The sequence below is a fragment of the Mastomys coucha genome, unplaced genomic scaffold, assembly GCF_008632895.1.
Source record: "Mastomys coucha isolate ucsf_1 unplaced genomic scaffold, UCSF_Mcou_1 pScaffold22, whole genome shotgun sequence".
Classification (NCBI taxonomy): Eukaryota; Metazoa; Chordata; class Mammalia; order Rodentia; family Muridae; genus Mastomys; species Mastomys coucha.
Genome location: NW_022196905.1, coordinates 156,828,161 through 156,841,155, shown reverse-complemented (window position 1 = coordinate 156,841,155; position 12,995 = coordinate 156,828,161). Strand labels below are relative to the sequence as shown.

The following is a 12,995-nucleotide window of genomic DNA, read 5'->3' as shown; positions in this document are numbered from 1 at the left end:
TTTTTTTTTTTTTTTCTTGCAATCTGTGTCCATATGCACAACAAACTATTGAGAATTAACCCTGTAGATGTCATCTAGTATAGGATAAAGGACTTGATTTGATTGTGGGTGGGGAAGGGAGACCAGGCCAGCCTCAGCGTCCCCTGGTATACTATAGAGATCAGTGAGGTGGACCATGTCTGTGGCCACAACCTTGATTCACTCACAGCGGCTTCCTCTACTCCCTGGAGTTTGTGAGGTGTAGATTTAAATATCAAGACTGAGGGTTTCATCCCACCTCCTATGATCAGGACATGAAGTGTCACACAACTGTGTCAGCATCCATGTGTACTATATGGGAATGTGTTCACGAGGCTCTGGAACGCTAAGCCCAGGCACCCAGACCGCAGGCATACAGAGGGCCTGCTGGAGCGATGCCTCTCCCAGTATCTATTCTCAGTTTGCACGAGCGTGACCTCAAGTTCTCCAGCCACCTCGCATGCTGTAGAGTCTCCCGGAGCTGGCAGAGAGGAGGCTAGCCCATTGGCTGAGTGTGTGGAGGTGCTCTGAGAACTGCAGAGGGAGATGTGGGAATGAGGAGGCGGATGGCCCTTGGTGCTGGACTTGTAGCTCCCTGGATAGGTTTTTGTTATTCGGAAGACACTCGGAGAGGCTCCACCCCTCTCTGGGATATTGACTTGTTGAACCCTGCCCTGCCCTGACACTTTGAAGTGGAGAGCAGCCATACTTAGGCATCCCCAGTGCCCACAGGTTGATCGTCTACATTCAGTGCTGGAGTTCTCGACTGGAGTTCACCTGACTGACACAGGGGCACTGCTAGCACTGGTGGGGGTCAACTATGTCATCCCCCTCTCTGTGGCCCTGGTCGAGTATCACTCAACAGACATGTTGAGACACTGGCAAGGCTTGGGGTACAGCCTTGTGTGCTCCCACTTGGCTTCTTACCAGGAGGTCCCCTCCCAGAGCGTGCAAAGCTGTTGTTCCCTGTGGCACTCCGGTCCAGGCTGCCGCTCACTCTCGCCTCTCAGCCACTTGGATTGCCTTGTGATGGGCCGCTTTCATTGCAGCCCGAACATCTCTGGATGTCGGCACAGAAACCACCTGGGAAGTACAAGTTGTGGCTCGGATCCGCCCTGCCACGGACACGGGGGTGCTGCTGGCACTGGTGGGGGACGACAATGTCGTCCCCCTCTCTGTAGCCCTGGTCGACTACCACTCTACAAAGAAGCTCAAGAAGCAGGTAGGATTGAATGGGGCACGCTGACCACCGAGCAATCCCACCCTCTTTGACCTCGGTGAAAGCCCTGAGACACACCCATTTGTCCCTGGCACCAAGCAGCAAGGAAAGGCCCTCAGGCTCCACCCCTCTCTGGGATATTGACTTGTTGAACCCTGCCCTGCCCTGAAGACTCCTCCCCAGACCCAGGTCTGAGTGCACACAGAAGTGTCCCCTCTGGCTTTGGGGACAAGGTGGCCATGCGATCACACAGACACAACTGTACAGTGTGGGCAGCGAGCTTCTGCTGGACGTAAGTGTGGGGTGTCTCACAGGAAGCAGGGAGCCATACATACGAGAGTCGAATCACATCACTAGCACACTGAGATCTCCACTTCTTCCAGAACCCACGAACCTAACCATAAACTCCGATAGCCATAAACTCCGATACTGTGACGGGGTGAGGGTAGGTAAGGCCCTGGACGCAGCTGCCCCTCAGGCAGAGTCCAACTTCATTGCAGACTATGTCTGGTGGCTCCCCAAGCCAGGCAACCATATCAAGCCACTGACTCCAACTATTTGCTTATAGGAGATAAGGCTACTGAGAGACAAAAGAATACCTTCCTCTCTCTGGTGTTCCTAAGAGGGATGTGTGCCAGATGAGAGGGTTTCTACTCCATCTGCCCAGGCCGTGGAGCCCCACTTGCTACTTACACTAACCAGCCACAGGGTTAATTTCCATGATACACACCACCTAGGGGCCCAGGCTTCCTGCTGCCCGGCACCTCAACCCACCCCTAGCATGTGTGAGCAGCAGACCAAGGCAACGACTGTTTACCCCAGAGAGGGCAGGCAGAGTGTCTGATCTTTCCCCATGCTGGCACCACAGGGTGACAGCTGAAAGATGTATCCTGTTACATCCTTTTGAGAAGTCAGCTCGGGCTGGGTAGGGGTGACCCAAGCCCTCAGTTTTCCAGGGACTTCGAAAGGTTTTCTGTGTGTGGGTGTTTTGCCTGCACTGTAGGAGACCAGGAGAGGGCAGCAGATCCCCTGGAACTGGGGTCGGAGATGGTTGTGATCCATATGGATGCTGGAAGAGAACTCAAGTCCTCTCTGTAAGAGCAGCATGTACTCTAACCACTGAGCCATCTCCTCCTGCTACCTTCTGGCTGCTCCCTGCTTTGCGGTCAAAGAAACTGAGCCCAGGGGAGGAGAAGGCACAAGGGTTCCTAGACATTGTCAGAGCTAGGGTTACCATACACCCTAAGAAGGGATTAGTGTACAAAGAGCAGAGGCACAACAGGTAGCCTTCGGGGCCAGCCTCCAGGGCCAGCCTGCGGGGCCAGGCTGCGGGGCCAGCCTCGACCGGGATAGATGGGCCCCTCTCTAACCCCTTTGCTCCTGTATCCCTGGCAGTTGGTGGTCCTGGCAGTTGAGGATGTTGCCCTGGCACTGATGGAAATCAAGGTGTGCGACAGCCAGGAACACACAGTCACTGTCTCTGTGCGGGATGGTGAGGCTACCTTGGAAGTGGATGGCACTAAGGGCCAGAGTGAAGTGAGCACTGCCCAGCTGCAGGAGCGACTGGACACCCTTAAGACACATCTGCAAGGCTCTGTGCGCACCTACGTCGGAGGGCTACCAGGTAGGAGCACTCTGCCTCACACAGGAGCACTCTGCTTCACACAGGGGCTGTGGCGATGACTGTGACACAGGGTTCTGGTCACAGGAACTATCAATGCAGGTCGCCCTCATTCCTGGCTTCTGTATGAGGGTTGGAGTGAGGGTCTTACCAGTTCAGTCCTTCCTCCAGCACACATGGCTCTGAGTCATCCGTTGAAGAGTGTTGTCTGAGGGCCCAGGAGCCCAAACACAGCGGGGAGGGTTACCAGGTGATGCAAAAAAATACTGGCAGGTGTCTGTAGCTGCCCACAGTGCAGCTGGCAGTGTGGCTGCCCACCTTTATACACACCTACCAGATGCCAGCAAGGGCAGCCAATAGCATCCTGCTGGCTTACACAGGCCCACAGGTGGGACTGGAACATGGGTAGCAGGTATGCACAGGACTTGACTTTTAGCAGACAGCAGACTCTCTGCCCTGACAGGGAGGTATTTAATTTTAACCAATAAGAATCAAGGGCATGGGAACTCACAAGACACAATAGATACTCAATAGAACATCTGCAAGCATGGCTGGGGGGTTGAGGGGTGATGGTGCCTTATGCCTGTAAGGTCTGTATCCCCATGGGATGATAACAGAAAGGGGACCGCACGCCCTGAGAGAGTGCAGGCAGGGCTGGCCCTCAGTGACACGGCAGGTGGAGAGTAGTGTGTGGCCCGGATCGGGCTCCATTGACTCAGTGTTTGCTCTCACACTGCTCAGAAGTATCCGTGACTTCTGCACCCGTCATTGCGTTCTACCGTGGATGCATGACTCTGGAGGTAAACGGGAAGATCCTGGACCTGGATACGGCCTTCTACAAGCACAGTGACATCACCTCCCACTCCTGCCCACCTGTGGAGCATGCCACACCCTAGACCAAGCTGTGAGAGGTCTCTACACCTGAAGACAAAAACAAAGCAGGGTTTGGACACAGCACTGGCTCCTCTCGCATGGTCCTGCAACACTGGAGCAGGTGGGCTACTGCCCTTCTGGCTTTTTTCTTGAGATCTTTCTTTTTGCCTTGTAACATATCTGTACATAATGGGACTGGTATCAGGTCACCGGCCGCTCAGAGAGAGCTGGGTGGCCTGGTGGGAGCTGGCTGGAAGGGGCTGGCCTGGAGGGGCTGGCAGTATGCAGCAGAGCGGATGTGAAGAAAATAATTCTCTATTATTTTTATTACCACATGCTTCTTTCTGATTCTAAAATATGGAAATAAAATATTTACAGAAACCTTTTTAACCCTGTGTTGGTCACTGTCTGTCCTAGAAGATCTGCCTTGCAGGGTAAATGTGTTTTGAGAGCATTGTACCATAGGCCCCACAGCTGAATGTGCCTTTCCTGGAACCCCCAAGTCGCAGACCAGGCAGCTGTGGACCAGCTAGGAGCCTCTCCTCACATGAATGATGGCAAGAGCTAAAGCCAAGGTTCACAGTAAACTGCACACCCTCCATTTACTCTGCAAATGGAGACCAAGTTCTGCCTGGCTGTGCTGTCGGTCCCACACATAGAACCCTTCTTAAAACTGCCCCTGACAACCAGAATGTGGGGGCAGCACCTGCATAGATTCTCCCTGTTTTCCCCTATACCAGCCATTCACCTCTTGGCTGCCCCCGTTCCATTTGGTCTGTTTAAGGCTATGCACAGAGCCGAGAGAGCTAACCCTCCCCAGGCTACAGGACTCACAGGAACACGGTGGCTTGCTTGCTCAGTGTCTCCGAGCTGCAGTTTGAGACTGATTCTCTCTAACCCTAGCACCCTGTAGTCTCTGGTGAAGACAGGACAGGAACAACATTGTTGAACACAGCTCCCAGAAGTACAGTCCTGCCCAGGAGCCTGAGCCTGCCCTTTGTCCTCAGGCAGCCTCAGAAGCCTACAGCCCTCTTGAGGTCAGCTCTGTCTTCAGCTGGTGAGGCCGCATCCCCCTAGACCTTCGATGGTTTTCCCTTGCGTTGGAGGCAACTCTGGAATGTTTTCGTGGAATGTTCTTGCGAACGTCCTCCCACCGCCCCCAATACCCTCCAGGTCATGGGGGCAAGAACAGAGTAGCACATACGCTGGTTTGGAACGAGACCACACAGACACGCAGGGAGCGGGGCACATACTTGGCATTCCTTATCTGCCTTGGGGAGGCACCCCTGTGGGAAGAGCACAGACACCTCTCTTCTCTGATAGTACATCCCCAGCCTCAGCTGGCACCAAGCCTTAAACCAAAGAAAGCCAGAATACAGCTGCCAGCTGCCTACCACAGGCATCGCTCTTCCCCAAGTCCAGCTGCCTACCAGGGCATCGCTCTTCCCCAAGTCCAGGTGACTAAACCACAGGCATCTCTCTTCCCCAAGTCCAGGTGGCCAAACTGCGGAGCCCCAGGGGGAGCAACAAGAACTTTTGAGGAGGGATGATACAGACTTTGAAGGGCAGAGTAGACCCAATTGTGTGGTCTTTGTGGTCTGAATTGGTTACAAAGTTGTCTCTTTTTCATCTCCTTTGAGCTGTAGTCATTGTATCCTTGAAGTTGCTTTCTTGGGCCTGGGGCTCTCCGGTGCACACAGGACCTTAGTGCTGCATCCTCCCCTGGGCTCCATTATAGCCCTCTCTCCATTACACCCCTCTCGCAGATCCTCTGATAAATATGTCTCCAGGTTTTCCCAAATGTGCCCAGGGCAAAGTCACCTTTTAGGAACCACTGCTGCAGGGCAGAGCATTTTACTGTATTTCCCACACACGAAGCCTGTAGATCATACATTGAAACGAAGGCTAAGTGCTCTCACTGGAAGATACTGGAGACACCCAGGATCACAGGGTCCCTGTCCAGAATAGGCAATGACTTCTTACAGGTAGAGGGACCAACCAAGAGAGAAGCAAGTATGGAGCCAAGCAGGCCCAGTAGAACAGTCTCTGCTGATCACAAAGGACATGCACACAGAGGCATGCCTGAGGCCCGATGTCATCCATTGCCACACCATTGTTATTGGGTCTTAACAGAGCTATTGTGGCTCTGTGACCCATAGGGAAGATGGTACAAGTGGAACCCCAATTCAAACAGGTTGATCCAGTAAGGTGAAGGAGCTCGGCTCAGTGTCTCTCACCTGTGGAGCATGGTCCACTCCATACTTGCCCCACACACTCTCATGAGAGCAATAAGTGGGTACCATAGCACAGACCCAGAAACAACCCCATCTCCCATCAACCCAAAAGCAGCTGCAACTGATAGATTTGATGACAAAATGAATGGCAAATCTCACCGCCCAGAGCAGAAGCCAAGCACAGGGCAGCATTCGAAGAGGCAAAGCCACGGAGGGATGAGCCACTGAACATGCAGGCTCCAGCTGGCTTCCCAGCCTCACCCACACAAAGGCAAGGACACTGTCGGCCATCTGGCCACACTGTAGATTAGTGTGGGTTGGTGGGGGCTGCTCTGGAGACCGGGGTGCAGGGTCTTACATTCTCTGTGGCTGGAATGAGGAGGGCAGACATTTTTGTGGCAGGGAGCAAGACGATTGACCTTGGGAGTTCAATGTTTCTTAATAGTTCTTGGCTCCAGTGGGCATGGGCTCTATACCCAGACATGCAGTTTATGTTGGTCTGCAAAGGCCCTAGGGCCAGCTTAATGATGTTCAGAGGTAGAGCCCCTTGGGCCCAGAACACAGGGTTACTGAATGCAAAACTAGGGAGACATAATATAAAAACAGCTAGGGAGAGGGTGTGAGACCCTGTACCCGGAGGCACCATGCCTTACAGATCCTTGCTTTCCGCAGCCTCCAGAACTTGGGTCTTCTCTATACAATCACTACCCAGCCGAAGCAACCTTTGTCCCAGTCCTGGTGAGGAGAAAGCAGCCTACTGTGTGCATCTTCATGGAGGATACCTCTCTGTGCCTCTGGACACCCTCATCTTCCTGAACCTCACTCCCACAAGGAACAGGAATCTGGCCATTGCTGTGGAGGATCCTCCCTGGCCAGCACTCTAGCATGTCCCTTTGAGAGTTGCTAACTGTGCACTCTGGATAGATGCCAAGGCAAGAGACAGAGCCAACTGACCCCTGACCCCGTTGAAGAGCAGTACCCAAGGTCCCCTCCAAAGTCCAGAGAGGGTTTTGGCCTGTTGCCCCAAGTGCAACTCCAAGGAGAATTTCACAACGGCCCTTGAAACTGTGGTCCTGGGAAATATTAAATATCTTAGTACTTACAGTGGTGTAAATATAAGTTGGCAGATTATTATTGATATTGATCCAGGGCCCTAGGGAGGCTGAGGCCAGGCTCCTGGAGGGTGTAGGAAAACAAGACTGGGCTGGATCCAAGGTCAGTCAGCATCAAACAGAAACCAAGACCCTCTCATCCTCTGGCTCCAAGGCCAAACTCAATAATAAGGGTCGTGCATAGTTAGCAGTCCTTGAACCAGTGGCTGTCTCAGCACTTCAGGGACCAGTGGGCGGGCCTTGGGTTTGCAGCACAGCTTCTGCAGAATCAGGCCTATCACCTCCCTGCGGTGTTTCTGTTTAGAAAACCTCTTCTAGCCTGCTTTGGTAAGCTGTTCTGTTGGACAGAGTGGCCTTGGCCAGCAGGGGGCGCAGGAGCACATCTTCGCAGATCCTCCACCCCAAATTGCTAGTTCTGGACCTTAGAGAGGGAAACGCAGACTGTGTGGCCAACACAACAGCTAATCAATGACTAAACCAGTGGCCACAAACCAACGGGAAAAGCAAGTGTGAGATCTGAGTCTACCAAAAGAGAGAGCTTGCACAGAGGCAGAACTCAACGTTTGTTTCTTTCCCATCAGAAAAGTAGAGCTCAGGGGTTCAGGCAGTCCCTTCTCAGAGACATGCTCACAGAAGTCTGTCAACCTGTAACGCATTTCCTGAAAGAAATGCCTGGCTACCTTCTTCTTGCTGGGCGATAGTGACTGATAACTAGCCATGACCACGGTAAGGGTGAAACGGAGCTGTGAGGGATGCGGATGCAGAGAAGCCCTTCCAGATGAGGAGTCTGGCTGGGGTCTAGCGCGGTTTGCTGCTGGTCTTCATGTAGGGAGAGGCGGCGGACGGCAGAGGTGGTGTGGGGCCAGTCAGCTAGCTAGCTCTGCTCCTGCCTCTGGTCCTGGCCTGTGCTTGAGAGGGTGTGCCCCAGGGAAGGGCACAGCTTTGCGACGCTTTCTGAATTCTCTACGAGGCTGGCTGCAAAAGCGGGCTTTCTATATGTGGCTTTATTATTTTCATTATATTTTGGGAAAACTCCAAACCACGTTACTTTTTAGTCTACGACCTCCTCCGTGTCAGGGTGCGTAGGGGGGAGGCTTCTCCCCTGGGAGGAAGTAGGCCGGTGTGCAGGGTGAAGGAGCAAGGGAATGCCCACGGCTGGAGTGGCACTGGGAGGGAGACTCTGTGTCCTCAGGCAGAGAGAGGTCAGCAGAGGCCGGCGGGGCACTGGAGGGCTGCAATTAAACAGAGAGGTGTCCTCAATCAGCAGATGGGGGAACTCAGCTACACTGTCCAGAACATATACCAGCACCACCTTGACCCAGCATCCTACCACACCAGGAGCCACGGGCTCATCCGGCCTCTTAGGAAGCCTCTCAACCCTAGAGCGGCCAAGAGAGGTCACGTGTCAGCCTGGACGGCGCCTGATTGGTACAGACCTGGCTTCTAAAGCTGTTGGAGACACAGGAAGGTCTCCAAACTCCTGGCTTGGCTGTCCTGCTTGGCCCAGTCAGTTTTCACTAGCACTGACTAGAAGATCCAGAGACAACCTAGAGCCAGGACCTTGGCACTCAGTAAAGACAGCAAGGCCATTAACATTCCCAACACTGCACGGTGGTTATTATGGTAGTGGCCAACTAGGGTCAGCCATAGTCTAGAAGTTTAAGGAAGGTATTTTTCAGATGTAATTAACATTTAATCAGTGACTTTGTGTAAGCTGGTACCTTCCATATTGTTGGGGCACCTAGTCCAATCAGTTGCAGACCTTGAGACAGAAGCAGAGACTCTCAAGGAGAAAGAAACTCTTGCCCAAGTGTGACCATGGGTTAAGTCCCAACAGTGCTTCCTTGGTCCTGAGGACAGTGGACCACTGGGCTGGAATGGCACTGGCTGATCTTCCAGAGGTCCTGAGTTCAAGTCCCAGCAACCACATGGTGGCTCACAACCATCTGTAATGAGATCTGAGGCCCTCTTCTGACATGCAAATGTACATTCAGGCAGAATGCTGTACATAGTAAATAAATTTTTTAAAACAATAAAAACAAATTTCTCTCTATATTTGCTGGGGTTGTATCTCTGACACCCCAATATATACTCCAAAATCAAAGATGAGTTAATATGAGGAGGGAAATTTGGGGGACAGCACTGGTCTGAAGTAAATCTTTTCTAGTATTTTCTTTTTCCTTTTCCCTTCTTAAGTACCAGAAGTTTAAAGCTCAAAATCGATATTTCAATAAAGTGAATTTTTAAAGTGATTCCTGTGTGCTCTATAACACCCACCCCTCTGGCTGCATCTGATTCTCATGAGCAACCAGCTAGCCATGTCTTCCTGATGCTGGAGTCAGGATCTGGCAGGGTGTCCATTCCAAAGCCACTTCCCCCCAAAGAAAGAAGACTAGAAGCTGAGACTGTCTTCCTGACTGGAGAAAATGTCACAAAAAGGCCCCACTGTTGGCTCTTGACTCTTATTTCTCCCTGAGTCTGTGTGCACATCCTTACGAGCACAGGGGCAGTGCACTCCTGGAGATCGTCCTCTTAGGTCTACTAGGATGGGCTTCTCGCACTGACCACTCTATTTTCTGAAAATAGGCAGGTGCACAAGCCGTGGAACAAGCCCTTATAAACCTCAGGATAAACCTCTAGGAACCACAGGATAAACCACCAGGAACCACAGGATAAACCACCAGGAACCACAGGATAAACCACCAGGAACCTCAGGATAAACCACCAGGAACCACAGGATAAACCACCAGGAACCTCAGGATAAACTACCAGGAACCACAGAATAAACCACCAGGAATCTCAGGATAAGCCACCAGGAACCACAGGATAAACCACCAGGAACCTCAGGATAAACCACCAGGAACCACAGGATAAACTACCAGGAACCTCAGGATAAACCACCAGGAACCACAAGATAAACCACCAGGAACCTCAGGATAAACCACCAGGAACCACAGGATAAGCCACGAGGAACCACAGGATGAACCACCAGGAACCACAGGATACACCACCAGGAACCTCAGGATAAACCACGAGGAACCACAGGATACACCACCAGGAAACTCAGGATAAACCACCAGGAACCACAGGATAAGCCACGAGGAACCACAGGATGAACCACCAGGAACCACAGGATACACCACCAGGAAACTCAGGATAAACCACCAGGGACCACAGAGCCAACCCCTGGAAAAGCTGGATGAAAGCACCTCACTAAGCAAGGCCCTATGAAGGCAGTTCCTGCTGGCACAGAGTGGACAGGACTGCTGCCCCAGAACTGCCATTCAAGCATAACTGCTGTCATGCTGGGCAAGCTGCTGGGTTAGGCACAGGCCCCTTCAACATTTTGGGTTCTTTGTTTGTTTACTATCTTTACAAAACACCCTCATTAGCCATCTCACACCCTTCTATTATGCAAGGATGTTTGCTGGCTGCTAGTGACTTCAACAGGACACTTAAAATATCTCCTTCTGCCTCTGTTGGCCAGTGGAGACAGCACTCGTTCCATTGTTCCAGGGAACACACGGCTTATCCGTGTTTCCACAGAAATCTGACCACTAAACATATGGGCAATTATACTCTCACACATGCCACCATGAAGAGCTGCTCGAGCCCAGAGGGCGGGGTCTCTCTCGGTCCAGAGGGCGGGGTCTCCGCCCAGAGGGCGGGATCTCAACCTTCCTCTAGGAGGAAGAGAAGCCTCCATTCTGCAAACACAAAGATTCCGGAAGGTAGGAGAAGAGTAAGCGTCCATGGAACTTGGCAGGTCATCTTCTAGGTTCCCAAAAGTGTATCTATGGTGAAGGACTGTCTCTTATGTGCCGCCAAGGGGGTATTTGTCCTTTTCCATGTGGAACAGGGAAACACCCAGGAGCGCAGGCCGGCAGTTTTCCACAGCTGTCCATTCTTCCTTAGGCCAGGCCTTCGAGACCGGGAGGCAGGAAGGCACCAGGATAGACATGAGGCAGGAGGAAATGGAACCACACCTTCCTCATTCATAGCCATCCCCTGTGGAGCATCGCGTGTCCTGAAAGAAGCCACTGCCTGCACTGGCTGTGCTCTGGAATCGTGGTCTTGGCATCTATGGGATTTCGTGGGTCTCTGTGTCCAAAGGGTCTCTGTGTCCAAAGGCAGCCAGAGCAGCTAAGGGAACCCTATCAGGGCTACCAAGAGACAGTCCTAACAGTCTCGCCTAAGGACTTGACAAAAGGCCAGGAGAGCAGAGCAGGGTTTCAGGATGAGCTACAGCCTGATAGCATCCTTCCTGGGATGGAGACCAAGGAAACCCTTCTCAAAGCCAACACAGAAGTTCCATCCAAAGGCAGAGACCTTAGAGCTGCAGCTGCTTCTGCTGGTGCCGCCTGCTTAGCTGTCCTTGGAGTCACCACCAGGACCACCTCATTCCCTGACCCCAGACATAGCTGCTTCCAATGCCCAGAGAGGGAGATTCAGTCCCAAACCAGACATTATCCCAAAGGGCCTTATGTTCCCTGATTAGGGAATCCCTGTAGCTCCAGTGGAGGAAGGTCCAGTTCCCCTTTGGGAAGCCCCACTAGCACAGCCTGGGGGTGTCACACTGAGAAACCAGACCCACTCCCCCACATTGCAATTAACCACCACAGCATCTCTTCCCCAGAGCCCAAAGGACCCAAACAGTCCAGGGATTACTGCCCCAGCTTCATCTCTAGGCAATCAGAGGAAGCTGAGGTACAGAGAAGAGGGACCTGCCCTTGCAGGGATGGAACAGTAACCTCACTCTGAGTCCAGGGTACCAGTGATCCCTGGAAAACAGAATGAAGCTATACTTTAGGGTCCCAGACACTGAGGGTGCCCACGCCTTCTTCCAGCTCTGTGTGCTGTCAGCCCCCACTCCACAAATATGGACCCCGATGATCACAAGACTCACAAGTGCTGCTCACACCTGGTCACCATTTTGGGTCAGTCCTAGGACTTTGGCAAGATGACCCTCCAAGATGGTCAGAGCTGGACATTCATGTCCTCCCCAAACTGTCATTTTGCTTGGCAAGGCCTCGTACTTCATGTTAGTATGGCTCACTAGACAGAGGTCTCCTGGGGGATACCTGAGGACCTGTGACTTCAAAACAAATGATTTCACCCCGTTCACCAGGCCCACAGGTCAAAGAGACTCAATTCAACCTAGGGTGATGACGGAGCTTTACTTAGCACAGCTCTGGGAGTCACATAACTGCTTCTGCCAGTGCCGTAAGACAAGCCACCTACCAGGTAGGCTGCATGAGCAGGCATCGTCCCACTTAGAAAGGTTTGTCTAGACCTGATATCTCAGTCTCCCCACAGGAGATACTGGGCAACGTTTACAGATGATTCATTTGTCACAACTAGGGGTCTCTACAGGACATAACGTAGAGCTAGCTAGGACACGAGCCAGGAAGGTCCCAGCCCCACGAATCCACAATGGCAAGTCCAAGTCAGTACAGCAGCACTGGACAACAGGGGCCATTTTACCCATGGCCCGCAGAGCTTCACAGGACACAAACAAACCAAAGCCAAGGGTGGAAACAGGAGAAGCAAAGCCCTGTTCAAACAGGATCTTCTTCAGACCACCCCCCATGAGGTTCTCAGGGTCTGTAGCACTGGGCACACGAGCCCTACAGGGTTGGCACCCTTGTAGATAAATTTCAGCAGATGTTGGCAAGCATCTGGCTCTACATGGAACACTCACTGGCATACAAGTATTCAGAACCCAGGGAGCTGTTGCCATCTTAAGTCCCCCTTGCCAGTATGATAACTAAAGTAAACAGCTACTGAAATAACTCCATAAAGCCTCAAAAACAACATGACCCAGCCCATAATGATCTCCTTCCCCGTTATTACATCTACATCTATCTACATCTACATCTACATCTACATCTACATCTACATCTACATCTATCTACATC

At 52.2% G+C, this 12,995-nt stretch overlaps 2 protein-coding genes across 4 annotated transcripts in view; one reads left to right on the top strand and one right to left on the bottom strand.

Moving 5' to 3' along the window:
• Positions 1–4,121, top strand: part of Gas6 (growth arrest specific 6) — a 31,024-nt gene extending 26,903 nt beyond the window's left edge. The window contains exons 13-15 of the mRNA XM_031339134.1: positions 1,068–1,240; positions 2,633–2,861; positions 3,600–4,121. Of these exons, the coding sequence (XP_031194994.1) occupies positions 1,068–1,240; positions 2,633–2,861; positions 3,600–3,754 (557 nt within the window). The 3' untranslated portion in view covers positions 3,755–4,121. The remainder of the gene's footprint in view (positions 1–1,067; positions 1,241–2,632; positions 2,862–3,599) is intronic.
• A 3,942-nt stretch (positions 4,122–8,063) lies between these two features.
• The window catches only part of Tmem255b (transmembrane protein 255B), a 29,504-nt gene continuing 24,572 nt past the window's right edge, over positions 8,064–12,995 (bottom strand). For all 3 annotated transcript variants that reach the window (XM_031342582.1, XM_031342583.1, XM_031342584.1), the window contains one exon: positions 8,064–8,309. In XM_031342582.1, coding sequence (XP_031198442.1) covers positions 8,151–8,309 — 159 coding nt within the window. In that variant the 3' untranslated portion in view covers positions 8,064–8,150. The remainder of the gene's footprint in view (positions 8,310–12,995) is intronic.